Consider the following 22,146-nt stretch of genomic DNA (forward strand, 5'->3'; position numbering starts at 1 on the left):
CGGACTACTATATCTAATGAATATTCTAAAAATATGTTAAAACTATGCTGACTAAAACTAGTACTTCATACTATATCTCACTTCACATGTAAGGAAACAATGCTCAGAGATGTGAAGTAATCTACTCAAGATCACAAAGCTAGTCAGGGACAGAGCAAGAATTTGGAATGTGGGGACATCTGACTCAAGAGAATAAGTTGCTCACTTTCATTTTAGCATTTGAAAAAGCAAATTCATATTTGATGGGACCCAGTGCGCAAAAACACAGTGTTGAGCGCTATGGTGCGAAGCTGCCCAGCCTCTGCAGCGCCTGTTCGATCCCCGGCCGCTGGCGAGGGTCCCACATGGTGCGCAGACCTCTCCTGCCATGCCCGCTGCTCCCCTCAGCAGTGCATTTCTTCAGTCTGCCTGTTCTGCTCCCCACTCTGGTGCTGGTGAATTCTCTCACCCTCCCACGCTTCTGACTGTACCCAATGCTTGCATAAATAAATAAATAAATCTTAAAAGAAGAAGAAGAAAGACCACAAGGGAAATCCAGACTCCTACTTGGCACTATGTTTTCTGAAGGACTGAGCACTGAAAGCAAGAGTCTACTCACTACAATTTGTGACTCCTACTCAAGATTCAATACCAATCTACTAGCTCACAATTAGTACAGTGAGCAAAATCAAGTTAAACTTTTAATTTTCCACTGGTCCTTTGTGTTGTCAAGCTATTAATGCTCCCCAGTAATTACATTCTATTATATCTGAAAGTACAAGAAGATAGGAAAAAAAAATTTAGATAATTACTTTGAATGGATATGTATACATAAAGCTGAGAAAATATCTATCATATAGTTATCTATCTATCGATTAATCTGTAATATCTATTCAATAGTTCTAGAACCTTATCTAAATCATACTTTTATGTTCATTTTATATTTGGCTGTGACTATTAGTATATATTTCCACTCAATAATCTTCTTTTTAAAAAGAAAAATAATGGATGCAGGAGATGTCTTTTTGACTGCTATGGGAAAATATGCTGACTAAAACTAGTACAGAATATTCATTAGATACCAAACAATTTACTTTTTGACATGTTTATTGATAATAGTAGCCTCCCCTTAGAATTTTCAACTAAGTTCTGAGTACCAATTTGCATATTCATAACCCCTGGTTGATTGTACTTTGACATCATTAAGTGTAAGTCATTTGTCGTTCATGTAGCTAGAGTAAAAGCTTTTCGGAGTGTTTTATGGAAATATAAAATTATATCTGCTCATACATAATAAAAATTACATTTCAACAATATAATCTAAAAATGTAGAGTCAGGGTCCTCCCTGGTGGTGCAAGGGGTTAAGACACAGCCTATGAAGCTCTCTGCAGCCACTGCAGCACGAGTTCGATTCCCCACACCCCAGCCAGGGAGCAACCCACATGGCGCAGCAGACCTCTCCTGACTCTCCCGCTGCTCCCCTCAGCAGTGTGTTTCAGTCAATCTGCCTGTTCTGTCCCCCACTCTGTCTCTGGTGAATCCTCTCACCCCCACACATCCGGACTGTACCTCAGTTCTTGTATGCATGAATAAATAAATCTTTAAAAAAATAAAATAAAAATGTAGAGTCAGATGTTTTCACTTGACTACATTAAGCTTTCTTAGTAAGCCATGTATCAAAATGTTATATTGCTTGGCAGAGGTTAGTGCTTTTGAAAGACGCGTGTAAGGTGGTTTTTTTTTCTGATAATTGATTTCATAAATAATTACATTACAAGCTGTCTACCTAGTAGGGGAATATCATATCTCTTTTGTCCACTCATTTTTCTTCAATTAAATCTCTTACTCTAGAAAATTTCCACTTTAAAAAGAATATTGATTTGCAATGTGCATGAAGACACAGGTTCCTTCACAGCATAATCACACTGAAAATATAAGGAGTAAAGATTATGGATATTTGTACACTTAATGGCAAATGTATATTATTTGAGGGTAACATATATTTATAATCTGTGAAAATTGTATTGTTCCTCCCTTACTTAAAAGTATTTCTTAGAGGTTACTCCTAAAATTTAAATCATATATATGTGATAGCTTGCACTTGTAGGTCAAAGATTAATATACAATTTTTAATATGTAATCCTATAATTTAAAAGCTACTCCAAATTGCATCTATAGAGAAAACTTCTCCCCTGTGTCAATTATGAACATATGACAGAAAAAAGGTATTTGAGGGTTGATTTCTCACCATAAATGTCTTTACTGGTCATTTCATTTTATGTGAAGCTAAATCATACTACATCTCAATGATACTACAAACAGAAATAATTTTATTTTGCTTTCAAACTATGTAGACTATTAAACAGTTTTTCTATTTTTAAATACTTCCTTTTACATAGTACACTTTTGATAGTTATGGGAACTATATCTATGGAATGCATAACTTACTTATATCAGGAATTATTATCACTTAAAATTTCTGCAATAAAAATTGAATATATTTTCTGGATATTTTATTTCTACACATAATTATTTGGTTGGATGTGTTCATCTCTGCTTCACTTAATCCTTTTTTTCAACACACAACAATGATGCTTTTTCTTCTCAGGGTTTATGTTAGCTCTAGGAACTATAAAGCTATAAAGAAGGATGCAATATGGTCCTCAAGAAACTTGGAGTTTTATAGCAGAGAACCTAGCATGATCAAGTCAAATTAGAAATAAGTAAAGTTTTTAGCAAGAAAAACTAATTAAATTGAAGTATTTACATTTTTATTTAGCATGGTCTTCCAAAGAGCTACTTAGAAATAACCTAAGATTTTACCACAATTTAATTTCATTTTAAATTCATCCATTTTACTTAGTGATTCAAACCACCCCATTTTCATCCTATCTGCATTGCAAACTGTATTTCAAATGATAAGTATGATTGGGAAGGAATCTAATCCTAGATTTTCTAGAAGAAATGCTACTATAATCCAGTTAGGGAATAGTTCAACACATTAATTATGAACAAGAGTGCCCCAAGCCATCTGGCATCCTCAGTTATTCTTAGAGAGTGCTGGTAGAAAAACTAGAGGAAATTATACTGAATTCAACTTTGCTCATAAGACTTACTCATCTGAGCTCTAAATTCCACAGATTTCTGTTTTTTTTTCTACTTTTTACTTTAAAAAATACTTATTTGATATCATACTTACTGTAAGCATTTATTTTCTAGTCAGACATTTATATATACAGTGCTTTATTGCTATATCAGTGACATTTTATGGACTTGGGTGGGGAACACAAACAGGTTTGCGTGAAAACTGACAGTACATAGATACTATGCACTGATACAGTGTACTGATACTATGTACTGATACTATATACTGATACAGTTCATAGATACTATGAACAGTACTAAGATACTGTTCATTAGCTAATGTTCCATCTCCTTCTTACTCTGGATGTTATTTTCAGGATGACACACCTGAGAACTTGTAGTGACAGGGATCTCACTCCATTCTATGGCATAAGCAAGCTATTTATACTAGCACTTTGAGCATGTGGGTCCTATGCCTGAAATATCTAGTCTGTCATCTAGCCAAAGGACTTTTCTCATTTTAAAATCAGCATCAATGTCATTGTTTAGAGAGTTTTCAGAGGACACTCAATCTAAATCCAGTGCCTCTATTATAACATTCTGTCTGTCTATCCTTGCACTTTTCACAATTTGTAATTATGTCTTGTTTCATTATTACTTTGATGTCTATCACACTTAATAGTCACAGCAGCACTAAGAAGCACTAGGTTATCTTATTATCCACATTGCACAGTTAGGACACTACATATTTACTGCTCACTTTGCATGGTACTTGGTTCAAATTAATATACAACAAATTGTTGAGAAAATCAGCTGAACCAACAATTTCCTTAGTTTAAAATTTGACTCTGTGGACATGATAGAAAAGTGAGTTAGACAGAAGTGAGTTTCAAACTTGCATGATTTAATGACATACAGAATCACATATACAGTCTAGGTCTCAATTTTTAACAATGCTATGACTATAACATACCTATTTCATATCATTCTTGTTAGGATTTAATGAGCTAATGTGATCAAAACAACAACCTCTATAAGCACTCATAATTTGTATTTATTACCCCAATTCTACAGCAGTAATAAAGAACCTATCTCATTTCTCCTAGATATAACCTTTCAAGTAAAATATCATGCCCTTTATTCTTTTAGTAGATTGATCTGCTTCTTAAATTCTTCTTATATTGACCAACATATCAGTTCACTGGGAAAATATTTTTTGGGTATCTACTATTTTAAAAATATTTTTACCCTTAAATGCTGGAGCATGTAACTAAATTAGAAACTGAATTATACAATCATTCCCTCAGAATCAGGATCGCTCATGGGACTTATTAAAGCTCAGATTTGGGCATTATCTCTGGACTTACCAATTCTGTACATTTGGGACAGGTACTGAGAATTTTCATTTCTAAACAATTCTCAGGTGGCATTGATGCTGCTGGTTCAGGGATCACACATTGAGACACAATGAACTAGCGTACACAGATATTTGTCCAAGGACAAGGAGAAAATTTGGCAAGAAAGAAATTACTTTAAAAACCATCACATGAGCTTGTTAGAGTGGAAATGACATTAGCCTGGGCCTTGAAAAATGGAAAAGAATAAGGATTCATATGTTTTACCTTTTGGATGGAAATGATTGTATCAGCAGATATTTTGATAATTTTATGATTGAAAACAAATTAAAGAGAAAGTATAAAATTCAGTTTGATGGAAACAAATGTAAACTCTTATATCACAAGAATACTGGCTATATAGGTTTTTTGATAGGAACTGATATATAACAAAGTGAAGAAAATCCATTAAGGAAATTTTGATTCTAAAACTAGTATGCACATGAACTAAGAGTGAAATGAGACATTACTGTTTTACGGTACCACACTGACTCTGGTCTAAGAAACACATACTGAGTTGAGCTAAATATTGTAGCTATTACAGTGTTGGTAGCATTTGATTCTACAAATTGCCTGTTCTAGAAAATACAGATATTCTCTACAAAATTATTGCCAAGAGATAAAGAACTGGGTGGCTACAGGTTAAACTTCAAGGGGAATTCACAAGCCCTTTGACATTGTTCCTCACTGAAAGAAAAAAACTTATATAAATAAAAACAGCACCTATGTAACAAGCTATGCTACTGTGAAGAATGACTAAAGCTTAATGTACCCAAAGTACTATTCTCAAGTACAGTTAATGCAGGTTCTGATTCAGTTGCAACTTTAAAGGTAAGATTTGAAGGGAAATCTGAAATTTCAGAACTGAAGGAAAAGATCTTGGAAGTATAATCAATGAACTGAACTAATGGGAAATAGAGTACATGGATAATTAACACAAGTATAATGTGTCAAATTCATTTACCCATTCAACAATTACAGATATGATTGATGAAACATTTCATTGTGAACTGGCATGCCCAGTGGTACACCAGAGCTGACTCAAACAGATTAGCAAATCTGCACTTAGGTTTCATGTTAAGAGTCTGAAATTGGTCAGGAAATGACAGTCACATGCAAATTTTCAAAGACTAGAGAAGACCTTTTTTGATTTTACTTAAGAGCAGATTGTCAAACAGTTATCCTTTTCAGTTCTGAGTTCTTGGTACTTGAGACTAATGATTACACATACTTTAGATTATATGAGTAATATGACTTCTGATTATATGTATAGTTTCAGGAGATGTGGAAAAAGTTTAACATTTGAATTTCCTATGCTAAAAAGGATTAGTATACATTTAAAAAACATTTACAATGCCCTTAATGGAGTGCTAGATGCTTCACATCCATGATCATGTTAATTCCTCCCTATGTATACTTTTGAGAGAGGTATTATTGATTCAGATTTTAGATGTAATAAAATACAGGTTCATCAAGGTGAAGTAACTGGCACACGGGATATTCTTGGCTAGTATACATTAGTGTCTCCCTAAACCAAAACATACCTGAAGGATTCCTTTTTCTCCCTCAGTCTTGGAAACAAGCATAATTGAAGTGAAGATGATACCACTTCTCCACCTTGCACAATAAAAATAATTCAATTTACGAAGAGAGTTTTAGGTTACATTAGTTTAAGAGAAAACATTCTCAGTAATACCAGATTTTATAAAATTCAATTTTCTCAAAATTTTTAATAAATGCAACTTGCCTTTATATATTTACATAGTTCATTTATCAAGACTCAGGAAAGTTTTGACCCTTTTTTAAGGTTTATTTGAATCTAGTAATTCTGTGACATGGCTGGGTGTTTTTAGAAAAGAATATATTTGGTATGATGAATCAAAGAAATATGTGTATCATATAGGGGAAAAAGTTGATTAAACAGCTTCATTTCAGTTCCAGGCAAATCATTATAAAACAAGGAAAGCTAAACATGTTCACTCCTTATTTTTCAAATATTCTTTGCTTTCCTTAAGGCAAAGTTTAGATCAACAAAATTATCTCTTGAGCTTATTGGAAAATAATTCTATACTGATGGAAGATTTACAGTTTTGTGAATGTATTTCTATCATAACATAATATCAGTAGATTTTTAAATATTCCCAGTAACCTATGATATGATCACAAGGGTGTGCCATCCTTCAAACTTTCATCTTAAAAAAGTTGATAATTTGTATATTACTTTGGGTAAGTTGGCCATTCCAACAATGTTAATTCTTCCAATCCATGAGCAAGAAGTTACCTTTCCATTATTTTTGTCTTCTATTCTTTTAACAACATCATTGTAAAGGTCCATTATTTCTTTTATTAAATTTATACCTGGGTATTTAATTCTTTTTGATGTGACAGTAAATGGCATCGATTTTTTTCTTTTTTTTTTCTTTCCCTTCTGGTTTGTTGTTTGTATACAGGGATGCAACTGATTTTTGTATACTGATTTTATAGCTTGTCACTTTACTATAATGATTTATGGTTTCTTATAGTTGTGTTTTTTTAATGGAGTCTTTAAGGTATTTTATGTATATTATCATGTCATCTGCAAATTCTTCTTTCTCAATTTAGATTCCCTTTTTATCTTTCTCTTGCCTAACTGCTCTACCTAGGATTTCCAATATTATGTTGATAACAGTGATAAAAGTGTACATCCTTGTCTTTTACCTGATCTTAGAGAAAAAGCTGTCAGTATGATGTTAGCTGTGAGTTTATCGCATATGCCCTTTATTTTATTGAGATATATTCCTGCTATCCCCATTTTTTTGTTTTTATTATAAATGGATGCCTAATCTTACAACATGCTTTCTCTGCATCTATTAAAATTATCATGTATTTCCAGATTTCCTTTTGTTGATGTGATGAATTACACTAATCAGTTTACATTGTGAACATTCCTTGTATCTGTGGAATAAGTTCTACTTGATCATGACATATAATCCATTTAATGTATTGTTGAATTCAGTGTGATAATATTTTGCATATGTGTACAGGCAGACACATACAGTGTCCACATTTAGAGAAAGTAATGAAAAGTCAAAGTCTGCATAGTCCAAAGTATACTTTGTTAATTTAATTTTTTAAACTTGGGCTTATTACATTTTCTAAGGGGATTTAGAAAGCTTAAAAGACTAAATTGGGAGATGCTAACAATTAAATAAAATTTTCATCTAGAGGGAAAACAGGTAATTTCAGACTTCACTAGACCTTAATAACCATTTTGTTAAAAATTTTCAGAAACTAAAATGGCTTGTTGCCAATTTTCATTATCTATAAGAGGATCATTTTAGATTTGAAAGGAACTTAATATAGGTTTGTATGTGTGTATCATATGTTTTTTGCAAGTGTGTGGGCATATGTATGGATTCCTTAAAATAAACTATGAAGTTTTGGTGTCGGGCAGTATATTTAGCAAACAAGATTTGATTAATAATTACTTGGTAAATAAATGAAACATTGACTGTATGGTAGCCCAGGTCTAGGAAAACATCAATGAGGTCTCTGTCCACATAGAAATTAGAGTCTGGCAGATTAAAGAGTTTCTTCACAACCCATGTCTTCATTTAACAGTTTGAACTAACATTCTATTTATAAAAATAAAGATGCATATTTTATATATAGATTTAAGCTTGCAAATATGCAAGCAAATGCACAAGAATATGATCATCCCCATTGGAGGTGTTTGGAAAATAGTGTGTGTTGTTTGACAAAACAGAATGACATAGTGAGATATGAATACAGACATACTGATTTTGGACAGAATATAGGGTCAATTTTCAAAACCAGAATCAAAGAAATAGACACTACATTATATGTCCTGCATGTCATTATCTATTTCCAAATGATAGAATGCTTTTTGTGTTTTCAATTTATTTTCTTATAAATATTTTTCTTCTGACTAAATTCTCATTCCAAAACAATTTTTAAATTTTATATGGCTTAGGATACTTTCATTCAAAAAAATCTATAAACCAAATACATCTTTTTGGACTTTAAGTTAAATGGTATTAAGAAGTAGCAGCATTTGGCTTACATGAAATATCTGGTAAAGTTGGAATAAATGGTTCAATTTTATTATATTGAGGTGACTTATTCTTTCACCACAGGATATAATTCTGGAACCATTATTAGGAAGTGTGGGAAGTTAAAATACTGTTAAAAAATATAAATAATAGCTCATCATAATTTGTTCATCAAATTAATGTGTTCAACTTGGATACTACATAAATCTAAGATACATACTTAAAGAAAATTGAAATATAGCTTTTCTCTATTAGCAACAGAAGGAAATTAAAAATATAGCCTGAAATAGGAAACTAGTTATGAAATTAATTCAAAAGCTCATGGGAGGAAATACAACCTCAAGTAGAAAATAACTTCTGTCCTAAATAATTAACGTACTATTAATGAAACTACCATGTAGTGAATATGTACAGGAACACATGACAGTGATCGAATGACAGAGAATCAACATATATGGAGGGCTGAGATAATTCTTGGGGTTGCAGTGTGGACTAATGTCAGGAATAAAAGTAGGTGTCTTTCACCAAGTGGAGGGATAGAGTGGTTAAAGTGTGGAGAGTATTATTTCTATCATTTGAATTTTGTCACACTGCCTTTTTTTTTCAGATTTATTTATTTTATGCATATAAGAGCTGAGGTACAGGCCAGAGGTGTGGGGGGTAAGAGGATTCACCAGAGACAGAGTGAGGAACAGAACAGGCAGACTGACCAACGTACACTGTAGAGGGGAGCAGCAGGCAAGCCAGGAGAGGTCTGCTGCACCATGTGGGTTGCTCCCTGGCTGGCCAGGAATCGAACTCATGCTGCAGTGGCTGCGGATTGCTTCATAGGTTGTGTCCCAAACCTTGCGCCACCAGGGAGGCCCCACACTGCCTTTTAATGAATGGATATGTGTTAAACAACAAGGATTGATGGCTCTTAGTTTAACAATCATGTCTTAGCAACTAAGACCATTATGATTAAAACTTAGAATATAAAGCACATAGAGACAAGTGCAACCTAGTTCAGTAGTCTAGTTATGTCCAAAAACAGTCTATGTTTTATAAAATCAAGAAACAAAATGCACTGTTGAAGAAAATACTGAACTATAACTTGTATTTAAAATCCAAAAATTAATTTTTCATTACAATGTAATGTTATATGTATTCACAGTTGGAGTAAGTCTTTTATTTTCCAATGTTACTTATCTCATAAAAGCTGTCTCTGGGAGAAGAAAGAAGAAAGTTGTCTTTCAAAGAACAACAAATGAAAACAGCAATTTTTTAAATACCAAGAAAATGCTTAATAGCATGGTGCTAAGATAGCAGAAAAAAGCAAATAACACCAGCACATGAAAAAGTTCTTTGTAAAATGCATAAGAGAAATACATAGAGATTTCAGACATTTGCTAAGCAATAAGAATTTTAAAAATAGGGCCTCCCCGGTGGCGCAGCGGTTGAGCGCTGGGTTGCGAGGCTGCCCGCGGCCTCTGCGGCACCGGTTCGATCCCCAGCTGCTCCCCGGCCACCAGAGGAGGATCCCACATGGCGTGCAGACCTCTCCTGCCGCCCCCTGCTCCCCTCAGCAGTGTACTTTGGTCCTTCTGCCTGCTCTGCTCCCCGCTCTGGCTCTGGTGAATTCTCTCACCCTCCCGCACTTCTGACTGTACCCAGTGCTTGTATAAATAAATAAATAAATCTTTAAAAAAAAAATTTTAAAAATAAATCCAATCAATAGTTGACAATCATATGCTTTGAGAGTGCTACACTGGAAAAATATGTAAAATAATGTATTCTCTAATTTAATTTGAAGGCACTTATGGCATTAGATGAGTTATTGTACTTAGCCTTCAAAATATAAAATGCTCCATCTGTTAGAATTTTTCAAAGTGAATATATAGGCACAGTTTAAAAGCAATTCCTTCTCCAAAAAACCCTGACTAGATTCAAAGACTAGTTGATTTCTTTAGAATTATGATTAAAGTCTAATTACCAAAAATAATAATCTAGCATCCTACTATATTAATTTAGGATAATCACTGGGAGACACAATTCAATTTCCAATCTTTAAATTAGGAAGTGTGCAAACAGTCGTCGCCACAAAATGTATCAGACATACCTTTCCTACTATGAAATGGAATGTAATTAACAGAATAATAATCACTTCAATGGAACTTACATGTCCATTATTGATTTGTATTGGCTATTTGCTGTAGAATTAAATGCCAGTCTTTACAGAAATTGTTTGTGTGTCTAATTCATAAAGACTTTATGTGCTCTTTGCCAGTGGCAGTGGGGAGCGGGGGCGGGGGGCGAGGAGTAGATATCTGATATTCTGAATCTTGAACTATCCCATCTGCTTTTTGAAACAAACCTCCAATTGGTCATACTTGTCTTCAGGTCACATGGCTTAAGGTAATGGCTCTCCAACGTTTTAGTCTCAGAACCTCTTTATACAATCAGAAATTACTGAGAACGTCATTTGTGTCAATATGGTTACATGTATTGCTATTTGTGAGAGCAGACCTTAAAGCTGAGAACATTTAAAAAACATCCACTTGAATATATTATTAAACATACTACATGCTAAGATATACATATAATTGACAAAAGATTAAAACAAGCATGCCATTGTTTTCTACTCTTTGGAAATCTATTTGATGTCTGGTTCCATAGAAGACAGCTGCATTCTCCACTTCCATTTTTAGTCTGATGTTATGTCACACATCATGTAGTTTCTAGAAAACTCCATTTTATACTCATGAGAGAAAGAGATAGCAAAAGACAAATACTATTTTCATATTATGATGAAAATAGCTCTGATCTCAAAGAGCCACTAGCAGGGTTCCCAGACCATACTTTGAGAATTGCTGCTTCAAGGATCTTAGTTTAGATACAATGGATAAGAAATATCAGTTAATGTAATTTTTTTCATGGAAAATTTTAAAATATTTCAGAATATCTACTTATATGAAATCAATTAAAACATCCAAACTGCATCAATAAAAAACTTTGCATGATAAATATTAGAGCAAATTATAATGGATTTCTAAAAAAATGATTTTCATTTGAGCAAGTGTATTTAATAAGCCATCAGGGATATCATAAATATATATATATATTTTAAATATTTTATTTTATCATAAATATATATTAAGAGTATTACTGAAAAGATTAAATGTTCTAAAATAATATGTAATGCAATATAATGGAAGAGTAATATAAAGTGATGTTTTGTAAAAACATGAGTCAAATATAAAATATAACATTAAATTATGTTCTCTAGCCATAAAAATGAAAAAAAATCTTGATGAGTATGTAAATATCTTTTGGTCAACACTATTCAATAGGCTATTTATTAAACTCTATTAAAAACAAGTGCCCACTCTTTTATTTTTACCAGTGGGGACTGAGTGTTCTTTTAGGAAACCTGTTCATTTTTTGGGATATTGAACACATTGAAAAATATGATTTTGTGGAAAAGTTGTAGTTTTCCTCTGTTAATACATCATCATGTATTTGTGAAATGGGGAAATCACCTTTTCTAAGTTAGGCCTCCTTTATCAGATAGTTTTTCTAGTATGGCTTTGCTATTGATAAATGAAGAGAAGTTTGGCCATGCTAGTGAAAAGTATACAGAAAAGCTTAACTATTCTTGCAAGCTACACAAGGTAGCAAATAGTAAGTAGAAAATAAATATTCTGTTTGGCTTTGAAAGCATTTGCTCCCATATATTCCTAGGAATAACAGGTGGTTTTGTGATATACAGAAAACAATCCTCTTTAGTAAACTTGAGTAAATCAAGCAGAAAAAAAAAGATGAACTAAATAAATCATTAATGTAAATCTACTCAATAAAAATTTCTTGATATCTTAACTATGCATGAAATGTGAATACTCAGAAATTGATTGTAATGCCATGTTAAGTCATCTATCATGATTCTAAGTCTCACTGCACTACTTAAACAGATTTAGTACAGAAATATTTTCATTTTCACCAGAAAGGAGTTTATAGAAGGACCTAAATATAAAAATTAGACTCAGATTGCAGCCTTCCAAAGCCACAGTAGTTAAATTCAGATAAAGTATTTGCAATTACAGGCTGCTTTGCAAAGTCATGGGAGAATTCCAATAAGGACTTCAGAGACCAATTCAGATGTTCTCCTGTGTGGGGGTGGGGTGGGCTGTTGCCATAGCAGTCACACCACACAGCTTCACTGTGCTGAAGTAGCTCCTATCTGCCCTGCCCTTGGAAAGTGTACCAAATGATTACTAACCATCCAAGGATTTTTCATTAGAGGGATGGATATGAAAAGCATTATTCTATCTAGCACCCCCCCCACAAAAATCTTTAGAAATCTTGTTAAAGTCCTTGAAGAAACACATCTAAGTATTTTTATGGTATCATTTTTTAAATTTTTATTTTTTAATTGAGGTAATATTGGTTTGTAACACTGTATATGATTCAGAGGTATAGGTTCAGTCTCATGAGATAGATCACATCTATGTGTTTTTAAAATGAATCCACAACAATTTTAGAGTCCTGTTTAATGTTACACATGCAAACTACTCAACAGTTCCATGTAATGATGGTCAAAGTGAATTTTACATATTACCAAGATTTCAGTGTGATAGTACAGCACTGCCAAGAACTTACTGATTCACATTTTCTTTTCATTTCTTCAGTTTTGTTTGTAATTTTCACTAAAAATATATTTTTAAACTATCAAATGTGGCACTCTCTTCAACTTGTAGAATGGAAAGATTGATATTTTAGCAAAATGAATCAGCACAGAAATAATTTCTATGTATTAATGGTAAGATAATTTTTAGCTTAATTCATAATCTTATTAAGTTGAGATTACATTTTTGAATAGATGATTTCTAACCTTGTCCATCTCACCAAAAATAAGCACAATAATTTTCAATTTCCCTTAACTTTGGGGAGTATTTGAAAGTAACAAAATACTATTCCCTTTTAGTGTAATAAATTCAATAATTACTGATATTGGCATTAATAATTTAGAAGAAAATGGAGTACTATGCATTAGTGGGAACACTATGTGATAAGGTCATATTTTAAATAAACACATGGAATTAATTAGCTAAATGAGTATTAGGCACACTGCTCTTCAAAATATGTCAATCTTTCAATGATGCTCTTAATCAAAATATCTTAGTAATTTTTCTTGAGATGTATAACAAATGTCATCAATTTCTAATGGTGCATATACACATATCCTTATATATTAAACAAAATAAAATGTATTACTAAGGTTAATTATCTACCCTTATTCATCAAATCTTTCACGAAATGATGTGGTTAAAGACAAATACGAAAGCTATCCTCATGGATATTGCTATCATCAAACATATTCAAAACATATTTACTATACTCCAATGAAAATTAACAAAAATTATTTTAAATTCTCTTGGGAAAAAGGGTATAAAATAAAAATGTTCTACCTTTCCAGCTTCATGCTTTGAAAGGGACAACTCTCCTTTAGATTATAAATATGGATATAGTCCTTGACAGGAAATGCCTCATACGCCTCTCTATGCATGTGCCTTCATGAACACACCTAAACATTGCATGTATGCATGAGTATGAAAATCCTGTTGGCTGGGATTCCTCATAAAGGTACAAAAAGCACAAACCAAGAAGAAGATTGACAAATTACATATACTAAGTCTGATAAATTTTTGTTCATCATAAGCGAGCACAAATGAACAAAAACACAATTTGCAGTGCATATAACTAACAAAAGTTAAGCTGTAAAATATGAGCAGAAGACAATCATAGACACCTCACAGAGGCAACACAAACAGTTCATAAACATATAAAGAGAGACTTAGCCTTAGTAATAAGGAGTAAAATAATTGGAAACAATCCAAAGAGCAGAAAGTATAAATAGTTGTCATACAGAAGAACATAATGTTGATGCAAAAAATAATTAGCTGAAAAACGCATGTAGCATTATTAGATTTACATGATATAAACTTCAAAAACATTCAAAAGTAAACATGCACATTGCATATGGAGACAGGTTTTGAGAAGATGCCATTGGCGGGCTGGAATGTTATTAGCCAGCTTGTAAAATATTCATTCACAGACCCATAAATTCGAATTTTGAACTTTGGAGACAGGGTCAGGAATGTATATGATTCGGTCACAGTGAATTTCTCCTCTATCCGCACAAAATTTCTCCAAACAGATGCTATCTATCTAGTTACTGTAGGATACCCCCTGAGCTGGGGTTCTTACCATTACACCCAACTGTCATTTCACTTTTGGAACATGTAAACTAGCACAGTATTGAATATAAAGTCTACTTCCCCGTAACGGGCATGTTTTGATTCCTTTTCAGGTAACGGTATTTTTAGTATTGAAAAACAGCTATATTTTCCTTCAAACCTTTCATTTATATGTGAAATGATGTTAAAAACTATATATGCTATGGGCCTCCCCTGGTGGTACAGCGGTTGAGCACTGGGTGGCGAGGCTGCCCTCAGCCTCTGCAGCGCTGGTTCGTTCCCGGGCCGCCGGCAAGGGTCCCACAAAAAACAAACAACAACAACAAAAAAACCCATTTATACCAAGCTTCCTGGTCCTGCTCAAGTGTATTAAAGATTTTCTTGAAGCTTGCCAATCCATAATAAAGATGACACCCCATGTGCTATCTAAATACTTCAGTTCTCAGGTTGCCATTGACTCCATAAGTGAAATATATTTTAATGTTAATATTTCTTTATATCTTTTTGGAAACAGATTGTTAGTTTTTTATATATAAACAGTGCCTAAACTTGTTCTTTCACAACGTGATAAGTTTGGTCCTGTAAAGGAACTGAAAAAGATAAGTGCATTTGTGTTTTAACTCTTCTAAAGATAGCTTTTGGATTAACATGAAAAGCTCTGAGGCCAAAGGCAACACCCGATTTTGAAAATAAAAAGATCTGTTTCTCTTGCTAAAATTTACTCAGTGTTAATTCACATGAAAATACATTCAATTCCCTCATCCTCTTAGGCCATGTTTTGAATGCCAAGTGACAATGTGAGTCTCAACACTAATGTTCAATTTTATATAAAATCCCTCTTTGAATGTTAGCCTTTAGTATGTCATTTAATTATATGGACCATAAAAACACTTCAGAGGTCAGTAGGACTAGAACTTGCAGAACAAAGTTGTATGAGTTTATTATCAATGGTGTCTGTCTAGATTCAAGTCACATGAATTATAAACATACTGGGCATCAACATAAGATGCAGACCTGTTATCAACCAAAATGTTCCATCATAACTATTGACACATCACTGGAAAAGCAAGTAGCTGACGAGTCTTCAGATGGCAAAAAGAAAATCTTTTGCAAAACTAACAGAAACTTGGTTTGTTCTTTGAGAGTTGATGTGAATAATCACAGGTCACTGAGAATCAGTGCACAAAAATCTATTACAAGAATCATTTATATCATGAGTTGAAAGAAAAAAAAAAACATGAAATAAAACTAATACTATTGAATGTAGACAGGAAAATATAGGGCTTTAAAGGCACATGGGAAAGTCTGGTCCTAAACAATAAGCACAGAGTGGCAAACCTAAATTAAACCAAATTTAATTTAATTTAGGCAAACCTAAATTAAACCAAATCATAGCCATGCTTTCAATAATATAAAAGGAACTCAAAAGAAGAGAGGAATGGGTGCTGAAAGATCTATACAGGTCAGTAAGCAATTTGAAGTTCAAAACACGCAGTGGCCTAAGATGTATTTATAAGAAATATCCTGGATCATTTTCTTTTTGAAATATTGTCATTGTAATTTTATATTTTTTAGCAAATAAAGCACTTTTTTAAAATCCTATTTTTTAATGCTGTGCATCCTTTATGGGCTCCTCAATCTGTAATCCACTCAACTGTGCAACTGCAGTATGTACAATGGAAACATTGAAAGCTGACGTTGCCTCCTTGTTAGGAGTAGGAACTGTAGAGCCTGATGGTTGAGATTTAATAACTTGTAGATAATAAAATGCTAACTTCTTAAGGTCATCATGAAGATTAAAATATAATACCCACGAAATGATTAAACAGTACCTGACATATATAAGTACTCAATAATAGCTACTGTCACTAACAAACACTGCAAGAAAAAAAATTGGTGGTTTCATTAAAAATTCCAAATTAAACTGTCAAGGAACACTAAGCAGACATTTGTCATTTTTAAAAAATAAAATATAAACTATCTGCTTCCACAAGGAAAGATCACAGAAAATACGTAAAACCAATGTCTAAGCAAATTAACCACTTTAATGAACACAGATTGGACATTTAACATATGAAAACATCAGATTAGATTCTTAAAGAAAATGTTTTATTCACATCATTAATTCTAAGTCACTGAATCAGAATTTTTTATTTTGGATGATAGCAAACTGAAGTTAATCTTCATGATAAACAAAGGGGGAGTGTAAGAGTTTACAGGCATCTAAAAATTTTACAACATAATTAAGGCCAATATCTATTTGTTTAAGAAAATAACCCATATATGAGTATTATGTAAGAGTAATGTATGTATTTCAAAACAGAGGCTTACTGTCTAATCTTTTTACACTGCTGCCTTAAGAATAATGCCAAACAATTTTAATCAAAACTTGAAACTGAAACTTCAACAAGCCAGTGATTATAAGCATCTGAAAGTCACACAACTCATTTAGCTTGAAAATACAGGATAATATAATTATACTACCCCCAGATTATTTTTCCACAGTCATCTTAACTAGTGAAAACTTAGCATATGATTATTCTCTTTTGTTAAAATGATGAGAAATTTTGGCATTTAGGTATGCAATAATGCTTGGGACACTGCCCAGGCTAAAACAAAAATCACTTAATGCACATGTTAAACAACCACTCTACAAAGAAAACTTCATTTAATTGAAGAGAGAGGAAAAACTGGAATCATTTTCCACATAAACAATCTGGGTGTTTTCCTGAGTGTCTTGAAAATAAGCAAGTTGTGAAAGATCCCTATACCACGTCCATCCATTGTTTCCACAATATACTCTTTATAAATATTAATGCTCTCAGATGAAAAAAGAATCCATGCATATCAAGAACACAGCTATCTAAGTTTTGAGGTGGTATGTACTGATAACAAACTAATTAAACAATAACTCATTTCCTCAGTTAAAACTTATACAAATTTAAATGACATGTGTTTTTTTTTTTATTTTAAATTATTTTGACATAAGGGTATTAGAATGAGATCAGTCAGCATTTCATTGAACTGGTTAGAATTACAGGTTGGGGACAAATTGACATCAGTTTATAAATTAAGGTCATTTTAGTGAATTTAATTCAGGGAGTCAACAACATCATTGCAAATTTGATTCTGAATATTAATATACTATTTAGAACCCTGTTATTAAAAGATAATTAAACAATTTGCTAGTAAGTCAATCTAGCAGTAAAAAGAAGACAAATAAAATTTATTAAAATCAGCTTGAGGGGCCTCCCTGGTGGCCCAAGGGGTTAAGCCCCACACTATGGAGCAATCCGTAGCCTCTGCAGCATGAGTTCGGTCCCCGGCCAGCCAGGGAGCAACCCACATGGCGAGGCAGACCTCTCCTATCTTGCTTGCTGCTCCCCTCAGCAGTGTATTTCACTCAGTCTGCCTGTTCTGTTCCCCACTCCGTCTCTGGTGAATCCTCTCACCCACCGCATCTCTGGCCTGTGCCCAAGCTCTTGTATGCATAAATAAATAAATCTTTAAAAAAAATAGCTTGAAGTAATGGGGGTAAATCAGTGTATTTTTTTTTACCTGCAGAACCTGCCATTACTATTTTTTCTTTTTGTTATAAATATGTTTGTGTATAGGGATATGTGTGTACTTAAAAAATTTTCCATAATCTTCCTTCCCTCTCATATTCCCTTATCATTTAACATAAGAGGTACTTATGAGGTACAGAATCTTAATATTGTTAACTCTACATCATAGTATTTAGTTATGGGAAATCAAAGAGAAGAGTGAATGCAAAACTTTGCATTCCTTCGGTTAGTGTATTATCAACCATACACGAGATTGTCATGTAATGTTAGGTGCCAAGTGTGACTTGTCATTGTCCTTATTAAGTGCAGTTAAGATGAAGTGCACAAGTGCCAAGTTGACAAAGAGTGTACTTCAGATGTTTAATTTTACATGTCAGGCCTGCCTGGTGGCGCAGCAGGTTGCACTATGAAACTGTCCGCAGCCTCTGCAGCACGGTTCGATTCCAGGCTGGCCAGGGAGATACCCACACGGCGTGGCAGACCTCTCCTGTCTTGCCCGCTGCTTCCCTCAGCAGTGTATTTTGGTCCTTCTGCCTGTTGTACTCCCTGCTCTGTCTCTGGTGAATCCTCTCACCCTCCCGCACCTCTGGACTGCAGCCCAGTGCTTGTATAAATAATAAATAAATCTTAAAAAAAATTATGTGTCAACTTTGTAGGTCATGTTATTCAGATATTTGATCAAATATTATGTTAGTTATTCTTATGAAGTTATTATTTTCAGATGAGATTAATATTTAAATCAGTATTTTCAGAGTAAAGCAGATACCTTCATATTGTCAGTAGGTTCATCCAGTCAGCTGAAAGCCTTAATGGAAAAGAACTTCCCTGGGAAGAGAGAAATCTAACTATGGACTTGAACTGTAGCACCAATTCTTTCCTGGAACTGCTGGTCTTTCCCTATAGACTTTGATCTTGCTAGTCTCCAGAATGTATGAACCAATTCTTAAATTTCTCAACACACACACATACACACCCCTTTTGATTCTGATTCACTGAAAAATACATAATATATAACCCCATACTTAAGAGCCTGGGGCTTTAAATCCTAATTGTTTGGTTCCTATCTTGATTCTATATAATCTACTGTGAGACTGGGCAAATTACTCATTAGTTCTCAATCTGCTCATGTGAAAAAGGGGATAATAAATATTAGCCTTTACCTTTGTTTTGTGATTTAAGTACATTTTATATATGGAAAATATATAGAAAAAGCACACACAACATATTGGGAATTTTCTTATAGAAAAAATTTGCTTTTTTGAAATCTATTTTTGTAGGAGGTAGCCAAAATAACGAAAAATTGAATCTACTGATTTTCAGATTCTTAGTTTTCTGAATGGAATATCAGTAACTAGCATTTGAAAATAGCTGAAGTAAAAGTGTATGCAATAGGTACATTCTTAAACACATGTAGGACAACAAAATATCTGAAAAATCAAATAATGTGAGGGTGAGGCCACTGACCCATTATAAATCTCAGAATGCTTTAAAGTTGGTTATCAGGGCCTCCCCGGTGGCACAGCAGTTGAGTGCTGGGCTGCAAAGCTGCCCGCAAGCCTCTGCAGTGCCGGTTCAATCCCGGGCCGCCGGGCGAGGGTCCCACATGGCGCGCAGACCTCTCCTGCTGCCCGCTGCTCCCCACACCAGTGTATTGTCAGTCTGCCTGTACTGTTTCCTGCTTTAGCTCTGGTGAATTTTCTCACCCTCCTGCCCTTCTGACTGTACCCAGTGCTTGTATAAATAAATAAATAAATCTTTAAAATAAATAAATAAATAAAGTTGGTTATCAATAGTGGTTAACATTCTGCTTCTACATTTACCTTCTACACTGGACTCTCTCTCTTCCAGTTTTCTCATCCTTCTTAATCACTACTCAGATGGACCCTAGGACTATAATTTCATCTCTTTTCCCTACAATTCTCTGTCAAATATATATTGTTTGTGTTCTTTTTATTGTATTTTCTTCTTATTAGAAGAACGCCTAGTTATTTCCCTTCACCTGGAAAAGACCTTGATATCACTGACAAAAAAAGCTGAAAACTATAAAAAAGACAGAATATACTACTTAAAAATCAAGTGGTTAATATATGCCGAGAAGACGACAAAGAAAATTTAAACACTGGCAAATGCACACATAACATTTTGTATATACTACCAAGTATTTAACAGAAATAATAATAATCATAGTTATAACACTTTACATTAAACATTCACATACTTTGTTTCACATTAACTTCATAGCAATCCTGTAAAGAAGTTAGAAAACAGGATTTTTCAACATCAGCTTAAGGACATTTTGAATCAGATAATGTTTTGTTATTGGCAACTGGCCTGACGAGCACACTACTGGTTTTGCACACTAGAGGCCAGTAACCTCCCCCACCCCTGCTTAACCCAACTGTGACAATAGAAAATGACTCTGAACAATGCTTAATTCTGTGGGGGAAAGAATCATCTCCAGTTGATGACTATTGCCAGAAAAAATGGTATTTTTTATAAACTGGATGAAACTTAGATAGTGACTTGTCCAAATGCATCCTTTCTCTTAATGACTTGACAGTTATAGGACAATGCCATGAATGCTTTGGGTGTAGATCAGTAATCGCCACCCAATAAAGCAACTGTGAGTTTTGGATGCCAACTCTCTTATATTACAGACATTGCTGAACTCATTTTCTTTTTCAGCTGATTCATTCATTATTTCAGGCTTCTTTCTTCCCACAAAGAGAAATGATGTCGTTATAAATTCCAAGTTAGAAATACATGCTATGAAAACTTACCTAGCATAAAACATATGTATAGTGCATGTCTCAGTCATATTTTCAAAATATATCTATTTTAGTTTGTACAAGATTTATGAATCAACATCAGTTTGGTAACTAATATGCATCCAACCCTTACAACCCACCTTCATCATAAATATATAGAATACTGACAACATTTTCCATTTATAGAGGCATCATAGCAGAAAATCTAGTCATATTGAAAGTTAAAGGTAGAGGTGAAGATACTTTGGTTACCTAACCAAAAATTTATTCTATAGTCTTTACCTTCTATTGAAGCTTTATGGACTTCTTCAATGATCTGTTGGTTTCTTAGGCTAATAAATAGCATTCCCTCTTTTACATTATTACCTTTTCCCTAGTTGGAACATATATACAGGATTCTCATAGTAATGTTCTAAACACTGGTACTTCAAACAATTAGTCAACCACCATATCTAAGCAGTGTTCCACTTCTTTTGATACAGTTTTTCAACTAAAAAAGAAAAAATGGAATTGCCACACATTACACATTGCCTTCTGTGTGAGACTGATAAGAAGCAAAAGGGAATATTTGAATGGGAGTGGATTAGGGTTACAAATCCTACCTTCCATGACATACACCAGTGACCCCACATCTCCTTCTTTGATGATGCAGCTGTCTTTGCCGTACTCCACTGGATACATACAATCCACAATCTCCTGGATCTGTGATAGTTCCAAGTTTTTCATAAAGTCATTGTCAAGGATGGCTTCCTTTATGAGATCCTTTGACCTGCAGAAATAGAGGGAAATTTTACTGGCACATCTGCCAAGCATGTTCATAGTCTGCAAGGTTTAGCAGTGCCATGTACTGTTCTGGCATACTGCAAATGCATTTTCTTGTTAGGAATCCAGTAATTTTTTGAAAGACCTGAGAACAAAGTAATTCCATGGTAGCAATAAAGGCAATGAGAAAATTTCCTTTAAGTATCGTTTGATGAATAGGTAACCAAGAAACAAGCAAAGTCACAGATTTCTAGTAGTATCATGTATGTCTTTTAATAACTGAAACTTTTTTTAAGATTTATTTTAC

General features: G+C 33.6%; 1 protein-coding gene across 2 annotated transcripts in view; it reads right to left on the reverse strand.

Annotated features, from left to right (window-relative positions):
- Positions 1-22,146, reverse strand: part of PRKG1 (protein kinase cGMP-dependent 1) — a gene marked incomplete at both ends in the record, with an annotated part of 1,336,641 nt that overhangs the window by 1,144,180 nt on the left and 170,315 nt on the right. For both annotated transcript variants that reach the window (XM_084246048.1, XM_084246047.1), the window contains one exon: positions 21,680-21,846. In XM_084246048.1, coding sequence (XP_084102174.1) covers positions 21,680-21,846 — 167 coding nt within the window. The remainder of the gene's footprint in view (positions 1-21,679; positions 21,847-22,146) is intronic.

Source organism: Talpa europaea (genome assembly GCF_964194135.1).
Source record: "Talpa europaea genome assembly, chromosome: 10".
NCBI classification, from domain to species: Eukaryota; Metazoa; Chordata; class Mammalia; order Eulipotyphla; family Talpidae; genus Talpa; species Talpa europaea.